The 13,360-nt window shown below is 38.6% G+C and overlaps 1 protein-coding gene across 2 annotated transcripts; it reads left to right on the forward strand.

The window, feature by feature from the left end:
- The first annotated feature begins 4,820 nt into the window (after positions 1-4,820).
- Positions 4,821-9,335, forward strand: LOC115745990 (probable fructokinase-6, chloroplastic). 2 transcript variants are annotated; one of them, XM_030681702.2, is made up of 7 exons: positions 4,821-5,344; positions 6,099-6,307; positions 6,455-6,667; positions 7,336-7,533; positions 7,670-7,807; positions 7,931-8,047; positions 8,899-9,335. In XM_030681702.2, exons 1-7 carry the CDS (start codon positions 5,203-5,205, stop codon positions 9,031-9,033), a joined length of 1,152 nt encoding a protein of 383 aa, XP_030537562.1. In that variant the 5' UTR covers positions 4,821-5,202; the 3' UTR covers positions 9,034-9,335. The 2 variants fall into 2 exon arrangements, with proteins under 2 accessions (XP_030537562.1, XP_030537646.1); XM_030681786.2 differs by having other exon boundaries at positions 6,108-6,307.
- Positions 9,336-13,360: the final 4,025 nt, after the last annotated feature.

Genomic DNA, 13,360 nt, shown 5'->3' on the forward strand with positions numbered 1-13,360 from the left:
TTTGTTACTCGTGTTATGCACGATCGGTAAAAAAACGAGGACATTGCTTTGTGGGGCATGGTAAGAAAATGCCCGAGGACATTTGTTAACAAGATCGTCTTCTTATGGCTCAAGGACTTTTAACTTTTGTTCAACATGAAATTATCAGAGGCCTATCAAAATGTTATTTGGGTCATGTCCCGAGCACTCTTAAATCATCTATATTATTGCGCAAAAGAAACGGGACCTCGTGATCTCAATTGTTATGTTCTTCCCTAAATATACTTTATCACTTAAAAAAAAAAATTGTATCCATCAGCAAATGCGCAAGTTAATTCTTTTTTTTTTTTACAAATCATCTCTAGAGCCGTACCAAATATCTCATCGAAAAGTTATGGCAGCTTGCCCAACAAAAGCTAGTATAATCTCCCACTTACTTCAATATTGCAATTTGGATATTTTCTTTCCAATAATAACCTTCCTAAAACGATTTCATATCTTAAATAACTCGTACCTTTCGCCGTATGTATCTCCTTTTTAAAGTTGTGTATCTTATCAATCGATTTATTTTATCCGATAGTTCAAAATATGTAACAATAATGTTGTTTTGCTCAGTCTTTCAAATTTCAATTTGGTGCAAACGCACAACACGTGCACATATGCTAGGTTAGAAAACAGTGAATTGAAAATGAGAATATTCTTTTCTTTGGGTAATGAGGGCAGTTGTGACCAAAACTCGTGTTATTGCACATGTAAACGGCGATATAGTTTTTTCGACGATTCTTTGAATTTTGACCAGGAAATCGGTGAATAAATTCTCATAAATGCATGGCCAGTGTTCGTTCAGCTGCTTGGTACGTACGAGGGATTAAGCGCGTGGCATAAGCTTTATTCACCATATCATAAAGGGAAAAAGAGAATTCCCGTGCCGGAATCGATCTCTTTCGAGCTATAAGTATATCATGGATTCGGAATTTACGTCTTTCGGGCGAGCTGCTTGCTCTCCGGGGTATCAGAAGAGGAAAGCATGTGTAGAATTTTCTTGCAGCTGGGGCTTCTGGAGGCTGTCCATGGTGGAATAAGTGGAAGTTGGAAAGCTCGAAACCGCGTGAACCCTAGAGGCCCGCAAGCTCGCGGATTTCAGGCGAATTGACAAAGACTTCTCTTATCCATTACTAAAGATCAAAGCAGAGAGAGAGAGAGAGAGAGAGAGAGAGAGAGAGAGAGAGACCTTTTGCTTTCTTTGGCCAGAAGATTGACAAAGACTTGAGCCAAAAAGGCCGGTCTCGTCATGAGTGAGGGCTATCGATTCTTCCTCCTAGCAATTAAAGGTCACTGTCAAAGACATCGACCTAAAAAAAAAAAAAAACATATTAATTTTTTGAGGAGTCCATATTGGCAAGCAAAGAGAAAAGGAGTGTTACGTTCTTGACTTCCTTGACGTTTGCAGAAGATCTCGTGAATATTTACTTTTTTTTTTTTTAATTCTTGTACGTAGAAAATGAGACACAATCCGGCCACCGAAGAAGGGATATTTTAGTAAAAAAGTCTAATTGTATTTTTTTTTAATTTGTTGATTTTTTTCACTTTACTTGTCTTGTCTTTTCTTTTCTTTTTTTTTTGTTTTTCCCTCTTCCTTCCTCGACCATTGCCGAGCCTTAGGCGAGGGTCGCCCTCGCTAGCCCAAGTGGGGGATAGGGTTGTCCTCGCCGACGTCAGGTGAGGGCTGCCCTCACCCGAGTCCCGCGACCTCTGTCGGCCATCAATGAGGTCCGGTGATGGCCAGCGGAGGAAAGAGAGAAAAAGAAAAGAAGGAAACAACTAAAAAGACAAGGAAAAAAAATATAAAAAAGGAAAATTCAAAATAATAAATGATGAAAATACCCCTCGGCCATTGGGTCAGCCCCTTCTTTGCGGACGATATGTCTACTTCGGGAACTTATTTGAAATAAAGCCTGTTTTAGGCTCTTACTTGAAAAAATGATGGCACTTCAAAACCTTATTTGGAATTTTCTCCATTTTAGAAGAAATGGAGATGGAGAACTACCTGTTCAAAAATAGGATGTAAATAGGGATTAGCATGTATTTACAAATTTGAAGAAAAGAAACGATAAATAAATAAATGGATAGTCATGGGAAACATATAGCAATTCAAATCTTTAAGGTGAAAATAGTATGGTCGGTGGGCTTGGGTTGGGTTCAAGGCCTTGCCCAAGACGGCCGAGTTGTGGATTCTGGCCCAAAAGTTTGCACGAACCTTTTGCGGAAAAGATTAAGGTCAAAGGCTCACGCCTACCCGAGTAGGCAAGTAGGCTTATTAAAGCTCCGTTTGTTTAAAAAAAAAAGTGGTGTTTTTGAAAAATTCTTTTCAAGAACTCGTTTTTAAGGAAAATGATTATAATTTTTCGGTGTTTGGCTGAAACTTGAAAATGAACAAGAAAATATTTGCCTTCATTTGATAAGAAAAATAAATTTTCATCGTATACGTCTTTTAGTAAATTTTTTATTTTTATTATTCTAATAAAATCCTATTTTATTTTATCCTTTTTCTCTCTTATTTTTTCTTTTTCCTTTCTTCTTCCGCTGCCGACAGGCCGCCAAGCCTCACCACCTACCGACGAGGCTCAAGCTCGCTAGATTTCGGCAGTCGAGCCTCACCAACCTCGGGCGACGTCGCAAGGCTTGGCCTTGCTCCCTTGTGGCCGGCGACTAGCCAAAAAAGAAGGGGAAATAAAAAAAAAAAAAAGAGTAAAATTAGAAACTAAAAAATGAAAAAATTTCAATTTTTTTAAAAATAATTAAATATTAAAATATTAAAAAGAAAGGAAATGTGAAAGGGAGAAGGAACGAAAGATGAGAAAAATATTTTACTCTTCTCAAAAAGAGGAAAACATTTTCTCCACTTTTAAAAAGAGTATTTTTCATTGGTTGAAAAAAAAAATCTTAAATAGCTTGTTTTCCTCGAACCAAAAGCCAAAAAATTCGGAGAATTGTTTTTCTTTTTTTTTTGTAAGTTGTTTTGATGGAAATAAATGAAGTCTAAAACACAAAATATGAAAAGTTACTACACGTGCAATAATTGAAATGCATGCCAACTAACTTGTACAACTAAGGGCAATGGTGTGTTTGTTTGAGAGAAAGTGTTCTTAGGAAATTGATTTTTTAGACTTTCTCCCATTTGGTTCACTGAAAATGATTTAGTGAATGGAAAACACTTTCTTGTCAATGGAAATTTCATGCATAAAATTAGGAAAGTGAACTCCCCAATTTGAAGATGTGAAAACACTTTTCGAAATTGCTCCTATCAAAATTTTATTTTATTTTTTCTACTTTTTTAAATATTTTAATTTTTAATTTTCTTTTCATGTTTTTATTTTTCTTCTTCAATCGACGATTGCCGACCACGTGAGGTTGAACCTCACTAGTCACATGGCAAGCTCGCCCACTCGAGGCCAACGAAGCTCAACCTCGTTGGGATCCGGCAAGGCTCAACCTCGTGTGGTTCGTGACCATCGGGCCTCGGCTAAAGAAGAAAAAGACAAAAAGAAAATAAAAAATAATATTAACTAATATATATAATAATATAATTAAAATAAACAAATTATTAAAAATAAAAATTATTTAAAAATTCAAATTTTTAATTTTTGGCCTCAAATAGGTCATGAGTTTTGAAATTATTTAACAAATGAGAAACAAACGCCGGAAAATGTTTTGGGTAACACATCTCCAAACAAACAAAAAAAAAGTTGTTTTCCTGAAAAATGATTTTCGGAAAATCACTTTCCTTTCTTATAGAGTTCTTCACCAACCAAACGCACCCTAAGGCTATGTTTATTTCATAAAAAATGAGTTATTTGAAAAATAGTTTTCTAAAAAATGATGGCATATCCCTTAAAAATAATTAGTCAACGAACACACTACCGACAACAATTTGTGACCGATATAATCGATCATATGTTGAAAAATATTTTTTAAATAACTCATTTTTTGCGAAACAAATGGAGCCTAGGAATAATCCAAAATCGTTCGATTTATAGTAGCGAAGTTTACATTGAGATCTATCAAAAAGAAATTCTACTATCAAAAGATGATGACACATAAAAGGGTCTTGTTTTCCTTCATCCCAAACCGAAACGATATTTTCTCAAATCACGTCAATGACGGGGTTACGGTACGGACATGGAAAATTATCCACTTTCAATTTCAATTAAAATTTTGTATGCGAGCAATGTCACATAACTTATTATCGACCAATCACAGGCATCCTTCAATGAAGACAAAGGAGATAATTATCAACACGTGAAAATAATGAGAAAAAATATTTACCCGATAGAATAACTAACTTGAAGTTTCAAAAAGACGACATTAAATTTTTTAATATAATTCAAGAATTAGGTTACGCATTTAATAAGGGGATGTGAAAACTTGTCGCTCTTAAGTCCAATTTCTCTTCGTCTTTTTATTTTTAAACCTTTCCAAAAAAATTAACTCTTTAGACATCCAAGTTAGCAATTCAATTCACCAATGATTTACTTGTTTTGTTTTCTAACTTTCCCTTTTAAATTTTTTGGAATATGACAATAGGTTTTCTTTGAAATTTCACGAAATGGTAATTGTAAAGCATCTTCTAAAATTGTCTTGTAATAGGCGATGCAAGCGTCCGTACATTCAACTCTATCGCAATATTCATTTTTCCTTGTTTTTCCGAGGAGAGGGAAGAAATGGATTAAAGAGAGGAAGGAGTCCACGTGGAAACAGACAAACGGAGCATCACTCGAGCTGAAACCTCGTTGTGTGTCCAAAAATCACTTGAAAGCCAAATTCACGACAAAGAACTTTCCTCTGTGTGTGTCTCTGTGTCCTCTCGTCTTTGCTTCCTCCGCTATTCCCAAACCACAAGCGTCTGTCTCCTCTGCTGTCAACTGATGCTTAATTTGTTCTGAGAATCATAATCGGAGTCTTTCCCATTTTTCTGATTTTTGTTTTTCGGTCAAACCAATGCTTCCAATTCCACTTCCCACAACACCCTCGACTTCAACGCCTCCTCATCATCCTAAACTTTGATCGCATTTGCTTGCAAGAACAGCACGGCGTCCTGTTTTCGAGTTCTCTGCGTCTTGTTTCTGCCATTTTTCTCGGTGATCAGATCTTCAAAATAGAATTTTCGCTTCTGGGTCACGTCAATCTCACTTGAGAAAGACCTCAACTTTGTTCTTTTATGTGATGGCCCTTCACTCCAGTGCTGTGTGCTTCAATGGCGTAGCCATTTCTCGACGAAATTTTATGAGCTGTAGGCGCCAAACGGTGAAAGTCTCTACCTTTACTTGCCCGCCTCTGTCTTCGGTTGCTCGATTGAACGTGAAAGGTAATTTAGTAACTGTGTTTCTTGTTGCTCTTTTTAGTTTGGGAAACGAGTTTCGTGTCTGTTGTCCATATATCGACGAGTTGTGCACAAGATTGAATCGGTTGTGTTAAGATTTTCTGCTTGCTTTGTGGTTTTAGTCCTTACCAAGTTGTGAACCTACTGCTTTGGGCGAATTGCATTTTCGGTTCCATATTTTCCGCGGATCCTTCTTAGAAATGGCACAGCATTTGGAAGAGGGTGCACTCATGAAGTTTTGTTCCGAGAATCTGTGAATATCAAGAGGATTAGATTACGTTAGGCCCCAAGTAATGGCATTCGAGTCTTTCATCTGTACTTTTGTCCTAGAAACTCAAACTGCTAAGAGATTGATCATAAACGTGTGCTCGAAACTTGGCCTGTTCCGAGGGGAGCCCAATCGGACACTATAAAGTGCTCTTTGGTTTTTCATCGAACAAATCTCGTAATGCTGTCATCCTCAAGCTTGGTAGTGACGAATTTCACTGGTGACATTATTAACTCCAAAATTGGCATAGATTTTCACAGGCGAATAGGCCATTAATAAGTTGTTATGATGTGGATTATTAACGTAATTTTGGCTGGAAGTATTGGAAAGAAATGAAAATCAACTTTTTGTTCTACGACGTGGCTGCAATTAAGTTGTACAAAAATTGCATTGCATTGACTAAGTTTCTCAAATGTCACTGCATTGATCAACTTATCCCAATTCTAACGTGATCTGTATATGTTCTTTTAGGAAAAGCGGTTAGTGGTAATGATGCGCCGGAAACAAAAGATAATTCTCTCGTGGTCTGTTTTGGGGAGATGCTAATTGATTTCGTCCCGACTATTAGTGGCCTTTCATTGGCTGAATCACCTGCTTTTAAGAAAGCTCCAGGAGGAGCACCTGCTAATGTTGCAGTGGGCATATCCCGTCTTGGTGGATCATCCGCCTTCATTGGGAAGGTATGATTGCTTGTTATTAGTTTGTGCATCTATTAAGGTAATTCAAGTCGACTTATCTGCATAGCAATCACGCTGCTACTTATTTTTGAGGGAACTAATCAAGTGTCACGTGCTTTCTGAGATAACGTTCTCTATGTACCTCCACAGGTGGGTGAAGACGAATTTGGGTACATGCTTGCTGACATTTTAAAGGAAAATAATGTGTACAGCAAAGGGATGCGATTTGATCCTGGCGCTCGTACAGCTTTAGCATTCGTTACACTAAGGAATGATGGGGAACGCGAATTCATGTTCTACCGCAATCCAAGTGCTGATATGTTGCTCGAAGAATCTGAACTGGATTATGACTTAATTAGAAAGGTTGGTTACCATTTTATTTTCGGGAACCAATCACGTCAAAAAATGAAGTTTTTTAATCAAAGAGTATAAAATAACACAGTTCCATGCTAGAATACACAAACTAAGGAGATTGATAATTTTCATGATACTTCCATATGGTTTGAGTTACCCTTAACTACAAAGCACCTGCCAAACTGGTTAGTTTCAATGAGTAAAGTAGTTAGCATAGCCACCGAGATGTTTGCTATTTGCTGATTTTATGCATGACTGCCAAGCTATCATTACATTCTGATAATTCTCTGGAATGTTGTACCTTCTTTTCCTTTGTAGATACACAACAGGACACCAACTCAAAACTAATTGGTCTCGTTACAACAAGTTTTTATAGGTCTATTGGGTGGAAATGATTTGTTCAGGAGGAACGAGGGGGAAAAATATATTGGAGTTTCTACAAAATTAAGACACGAGCCATACATGTCCTAGTCTAGACACGCCAAAGTTTCTAATAAATTTGAACTATCTTTGGCTCCACTCTGAGAATTAAACACAGACACCAAGAATTCATTTTCTTTTGCTTTGCCAGAAAAAAGGTTTCAACTTAGATATGACTAATATGTTCTATTTCTGTGAGGCTACTGAGCACAGGTGTGATTAATACATGTCTCAAAACATTTTGAATTTCATGTCAGGCAAAGATCTTTCACTACGGTTCCATAAGTCTTATAACAGAACCTTGCAAGTCCGCGCACATTGCTGCAGCAAAAGCTGCAAAGGATGCTGGTGTCGTCCTGTCTTATGATCCCAATTTAAGGCTTCCTTTGTGGCCTTCAGCGGACAGTGCCAGGGAAGGAATCATGAGTATATGGGAAATAGCAGATATTATTAAGGTATGGACAATGCTTCGGCCACGAGTCTATCACGGTTGTGCACCCATAGTTCTTTTTGGTCCTTCCAAGGGTTGTGATGTACAGCATGAAGCGCAGACAGCCTTTTTAACATGTTTGTCTTCCCGCATAAATTCAGATAAGTGAAGAAGAGATTTCTTTTCTGACCAAAGGAGAAGATCCTTACGATGATGCTGTCGTTCGTAAGCTTTACCATCCCAATCTCAAATTGCTTCTTGTAACAGAGGGACCTGATGGTTGTAGGTACTACACCAAGGTAGGCAGTGGCATCATAAGTCCTAGAAAACTGCGAACTTTTTAATACATATAAATAGCTGGCTTACAGATGCTTATTTTTTTGAAAAGCTGTTATTTTGGTTCATGAATTATCATATTGTAGGATTTTAGTGGGAGAGTCAAGGGTTTGAAAGTGGACGCTGTTGACACCACCGGTGCTGGTGATGCATTTGTAGCTGGAATATTATCACAACTAGCTGTTGATCTCTCCTTGCTTCGGGTAATGCTTTATTTTTAACCACATCTTTTCATTTCCAAGAACATAATCTGCTCATCAGCGATTATCCCACTTGAGAAATGGCACTCTTTATACATTTGAGGCACTGAGGTTTGTCAGGTTAGTTTGTTTATGAAGACTCGCACTTCCATGTCCACTCTGAAGCTGTTGGAAGCTTGGTAAGCACCGTCGCTTTTAGCGGATTTTAGAGGTATGACATAGTCATAGTGCACAAAAAATAGCAACAGCCACACTGGACATGGCTTGTGGATAGACAGTTTGACAGTTTAATGATCCAGAGTGGGGTGTTTCTCAGTGATCCACCTCAAGACCTTGCGAGAGTTGACCCCAAAAAGGAGTATATCTTACCACCATGATTGTAGTGACCCATTTATCATGCCAGACCATTCTCTTATTGGACATAGGGCCCGTCTAACATGGGTTCTCATTGTCACTTGCGCAAAAATCGATGTGAGATAGGGGCTAGCAGGGCAATAATGTACAGAAAAGTATGACAAAATATGCACTCGGTTTAAGTTGTCTGAAAAACAAGCAGACATTGCACTTCCAAAAACCACATGCCCTCAGAGAATCTCACGGTGGATGGATAATGCTATGATCATACAAACGGAAGACTGCAGTATTTTTATAAAACCAAGCAAATAATCAACACATTAGGAGACTGATCTTTCGCTACAGTAGGCATGAGGACCAATAAAGCACATTGGGAAAGTAGTCCTCCACGAATGACCTACATAATTCTGCTCAGTGGTCTCTGTCGCACATCCGGTGTCCTCTTTAACTGTCACTGTTGTAACCCCCTCAATAAATTTCTTGTCCATTTGATCTTGTAGGAGGAGGACCGGCTAAGAGATGCCCTTAAGTTTGCAAATGCTTGTGGCGCACTGACTGTGATGGAGAGAGGTGCCATTCCAGCTTTGCCAACAAGAGAAGTCGTTCTGGATGCATTGCTCAAATCTGTTGCATAAATAGGTTCGTCTCTCGGTCTCCGTTATTTTTGTCAATGAAACCACAAGTCAGAAACGGAGGTGGTAGTGCCGGCTGTCGAGGAAAATAAAGGTCTTTCCTGTCGAGTAGGAAACTATGGCATTCTTGAGTAAAGACCGATTGTTGGAATGTTCATGTCGAAATCGAAGTTTTTATCTGCCGGGTATGTATTGATAAATGAATAAGTGAGAATTGAGGAGATAGTAGACAATGTTTGTTTGAAAGTAATGGTTGAAGAGTCGGCGATAGGATTTCTTGCCTATCAAAAGTTGCTTGTCCACAACTGAAGAACTTATGCATGAATCTCCGGATAACTGTGGCGGCCAGTCGGTTGATTCGGATCCTGTGCGCAACATCACAAAGATCATAGGAAATGAAAGTTAAACATGAGTAATTCAGCTCAAGAATCAAATTCATCATTCATTGTGCTTTGAGTGATCATTTGAAATCAAATTTAACATCTTTCGAGTGAGTTATTATTTTCTTTTTCGAGAGCTGTGTGTAAATATTGCGATACCCTTCCAGAGTCAATAAGTCTAGGGGAGTCAATCAAGCATAATAATTGGGTCCTAAATTTTTTAATTAGATCAATTTAGTTCTAAATTTTTTGTATTGGTACTAATCAAGTTCATCCAGCCAAATGTGGACGTCGGTTGTTTGACGTGGCATGATCAAAGCTAATGTGAACATTGTTAATAATATGTTAATAGTTTTTTCTTTCTTTTTCTTTCTTTTATGTTATTTTCTTTGGTTGATGGCTGGCAAGGGCCACTAACCGATCCTCACTAGATTGGATTAAGGGCCACAAGCCCTCGCTCGATCCGGGCTTCGCAGCATCGCCCATATTAGGTGAGGGTCGCAGCGCCCTCGGCTGTCCTAGATTTGGCGAGGTGTCACGGCCCTCGTAGGCCCATAGTAAAATAAAAAAGAGTAAAAATAAGAAAAAAGAATAAAAAAATTATTTAAAAAGTCAAAGTATTATTAGAAATATCTACGTCGGCGCCGGTCATGCCATCGAGACATTGGCGATTTTCAATCAAAATTGACCGGATGAATTCAATTAGTACTAATGCAAAAAGATTAGGACATGAGTCCAATTAAAGGTTTTGAATTGGTACCAATACGATAAGTAGATGACTTTTTTATATTTTTCCCGCATAATGTAAGTTCTAAAAAAAGTCTCTCTTTAAGAATCACGGTTAGGCAAATGCCATCTAAAGAAGTGCAAGGTTTCAAATTCCGATTTTGTCCATGCAACACAACGTCCTGGGATTAATCTACTTTGACTTGCGAAAGCTTGTTCGGGACATGTGGGAGAATTACCCAAAAAATCCTAAACTTATTGCAATTGTGCCCATTCATTACTAAACTTTTTTTTTAATAAATTCAATCCTAAACCTTTTGCATCTATGTCAATTCAGTTCACTTGGTCAGCCGATATTGACATGGCACTGTCGGCGCTTACATGAACATTTTTAGAAATATTATAATATTTTTAAAATTTTGTGATTTTTTTTTTTAGATTTTTTTTTCTTCCAACCCTAGGGCCGACGAAGCTTAGGACTGAATTGGCAAAAAAAAAAAAGATTTATGATTGAATTAACTCAATTACGATTGTTTAGATTTATGACTGTTTTGATAATTTCCCTTAAGACATCCTATGACCACACGCCACACAAAAGAACTGCCCTGTGAAAACTCGAGTGCCAAAGTCATCCGTTGGAGGCTCCGACAACTTGTCTGGACTCGTGGTGATCAACGACGTTGGATCAGGTGGATAGCTAATTAGCTACCGAGCTCCAATCGAAGAGCTAAACGCATTCAATACACTCGAGGATCAGATGGAACACATCGGTACCGACCTTTTTTAAGGAAATTGTACCATCCATTGATGTTTGTCACATCATGTTGCCTAAACGGATTCGATGTTGACAATGACCGTATGATGTTCCCTAGAAATTTAGTAAGCCATCCACCAGCTCGAACTCCCAAACAAATTGATGTTACCAAAACAGGAGATAGACGGAATTAAAATTCTTCATTTTTGTTTTGGATAATGACGCATATAGTCCTTGAATTTTGGCTTTACGAGCAACGTAATCCCCAGCTTTAACCAAATGTGCATTGTGATTCCTCAACTTTCAATTTGTTCAATATAATTCATAAATTTTTAGAACATGTTTAATTTAATCCATAAATTATATAAAAATGTTCAATATTGTCCTTCGAGCAAAATAAAATTTAAAGATCGCATTGCACATTTGACGACAGTTCAATGACTATATTGAATAAATTATGAGTTCGGATATTACATTACACGTTGAGCCAAAGTTCATAGATTATTTGTGCCATTTTCCAACAAAAAAAAAAGTCGGACCTTTAAGGTTGGTTAGCGAAGCTAATCTCCGCCTTAATCCGTGATCATCCACGTCCTCTCCAACCGAAGCCGCCAATACCCAAAGTGGGAATGTGAGCAGAGATGATGGTTGAACAGCCAGAAGAAGCGGCTCTCCTCAATAAGAAAAAGATCCCCGTCATTGAACTTGTGGCGCTCTTGTGCCGTCGATTAAGGAATTAGGAGGAAGACGTTAATGGCGAATCGCCGTTGAACCGTCGGTCGATCGTGCGCCATGCAATGACGATGGCGAGGCAAGGACCACCAAATCAATTGCACCTTCGACTTCGTATCCAAACACGTGTCGCTTGGCTGGCGGGTTCGGGTTGGGCACCGACACATGTACCGCTCGAAGAGATGCCACGTGTAAGATGCCATGCTGCTTTAGGCCCTCGTGGGTATGTGCTTGGGCCTAACCAATCGTGGTGCACGATGGGTGTGACTAGTTACTAACTCGAGTCATCAATTCATGTACCTAAATTCGGGAAATATTACAATCTTTTCAAATATATTATGTTTGTGATAATTTAATTCTAAACCTTTTAATTTGGTTAATTGAGTCCTAAATCTTTTAACAATTTGCCAAGTAATCCATCCAATCGATTTTGACCAAAAATCGTTGACGAGGACACCATACGTCCCGTATGACATGGCCGGTACCAATGTAGACAATTATTTTAACTTTATAATATTTCCAAAATCATTCATTTGGTTATCATTTTGTTTTATTCTTTTCTTCTTTCTTCCTTCTTTTCATTTTCTTTTTTCGGGCGAGGGTCGCTAGAGCTCGCAAGCCACCGGGTGGGGTTCGCCCATTGCTATGATGGTCCGAGCAAGGCCAACCTCGCCATGGCCTCATCGATTGTGGGCGAGGCCGCCTTGCCATGGCCTTGCGTTCGATCGGCAAAGGCGACCTCGTGCGCGGCCGTTATGATTTGGGCGAGCCCGGCCTCACAATGGTCTCGATGGCCACAACCCTCTCCAGCGTCCGACGAGGGCTTTACAACCATTGCCCGGTGGCCAGCGAGCTCCGACGACCCTCGCCGGCCACAATGAACCAAAAAAAAAAAAAAAACAAAAGGAAAAGACAAGGCAAGAATAAATAAATAAATGATTCGAAAAACATACAAATTTCAAAAAAATTATTCACATCAACGCCGATCATGTCACATAGGATAACCGGGGTCGACGTTAGCGAGTTTCAGCCAAAATTGGCCGAAATGACTACAATTGCAAAGTATCAAAAGATTTAAGACTAAATTAGCAAAATTAAAAGATTTAGAAGTGAATTGACGTTAATTCATAAATTTAGGAACTTCTTTAATCTTCCAATCTATCTCGTGGGGGACCAGGTGGGATGCATCATTACTTGGCGTGAGATTTCGAATTCCACCACCCTTCCATACAAATCTTTTGCTGTCGACCTTTTTTGGCAAATATGGCAGTTCCATCTTGAAAGACACGGGCAGTCATCACGAGATAAGATCTTAATTTAGTATGGCAAATGCATACGATTCGTCGAATCAGGGTGATGAAACACAGACTTAGAACGGGTTTCCTCAATTCGAGAGGATCCTGATCCCGTCTCATTAGGGCAAATTTACAGCAAAATTTAGGGCAAGAAAAAGGCAACCTTTGTGGCATCAGATTTGATTTTACAGCAATTATTGAACTAGAGGACAGCATTTGTTGTCATTATTTTTTTCAAATTAAGATATAATTGGCTTCGCTTTTGCCAAGTTTAGCTTTGGCCAATGAGGAGAGGTTGTTGGGAATTAAGGAGAGTTGGAGGGTGACCGAACCACTAATCACACATTCCACCATGGTCTGATTTTGGACATTAACACTACTGATTCCCGAAAAGTCATAAACCTGAAACCCTAACAAGATTTGGGTTATTACTAATTACTCTT

Source organism: Rhodamnia argentea, chromosome 2 (genome assembly GCF_020921035.1).
Source record: "Rhodamnia argentea isolate NSW1041297 chromosome 2, ASM2092103v1, whole genome shotgun sequence".
Lineage (NCBI taxonomy): Eukaryota > Viridiplantae > Streptophyta > Magnoliopsida > Myrtales > Myrtaceae > Rhodamnia > Rhodamnia argentea.

What these genes read in the sequence shown, in the direction of transcription:
- LOC115745990 (XM_030681702.2), top strand. Translation starts at nt 5,203, where the DNA reads ATGGCCCTTCACTCCAGTGCTGTGTGCTTCAATGGCGTAGCCATTTCT. An exon ending in TGCTCGATTGAACGTGAAAG is followed by an intron (nt 5,345 to 6,098) that starts GTAATTTAGTAA and finishes ATGTTCTTTTAG; the next exon opens with GAAAAGCGGTTAGTGGTAAT. An exon ending in CATCCGCCTTCATTGGGAAG is followed by an intron (nt 6,308 to 6,454) that starts GTATGATTGCTT and finishes GTACCTCCACAG; the next exon opens with GTGGGTGAAGACGAATTTGG.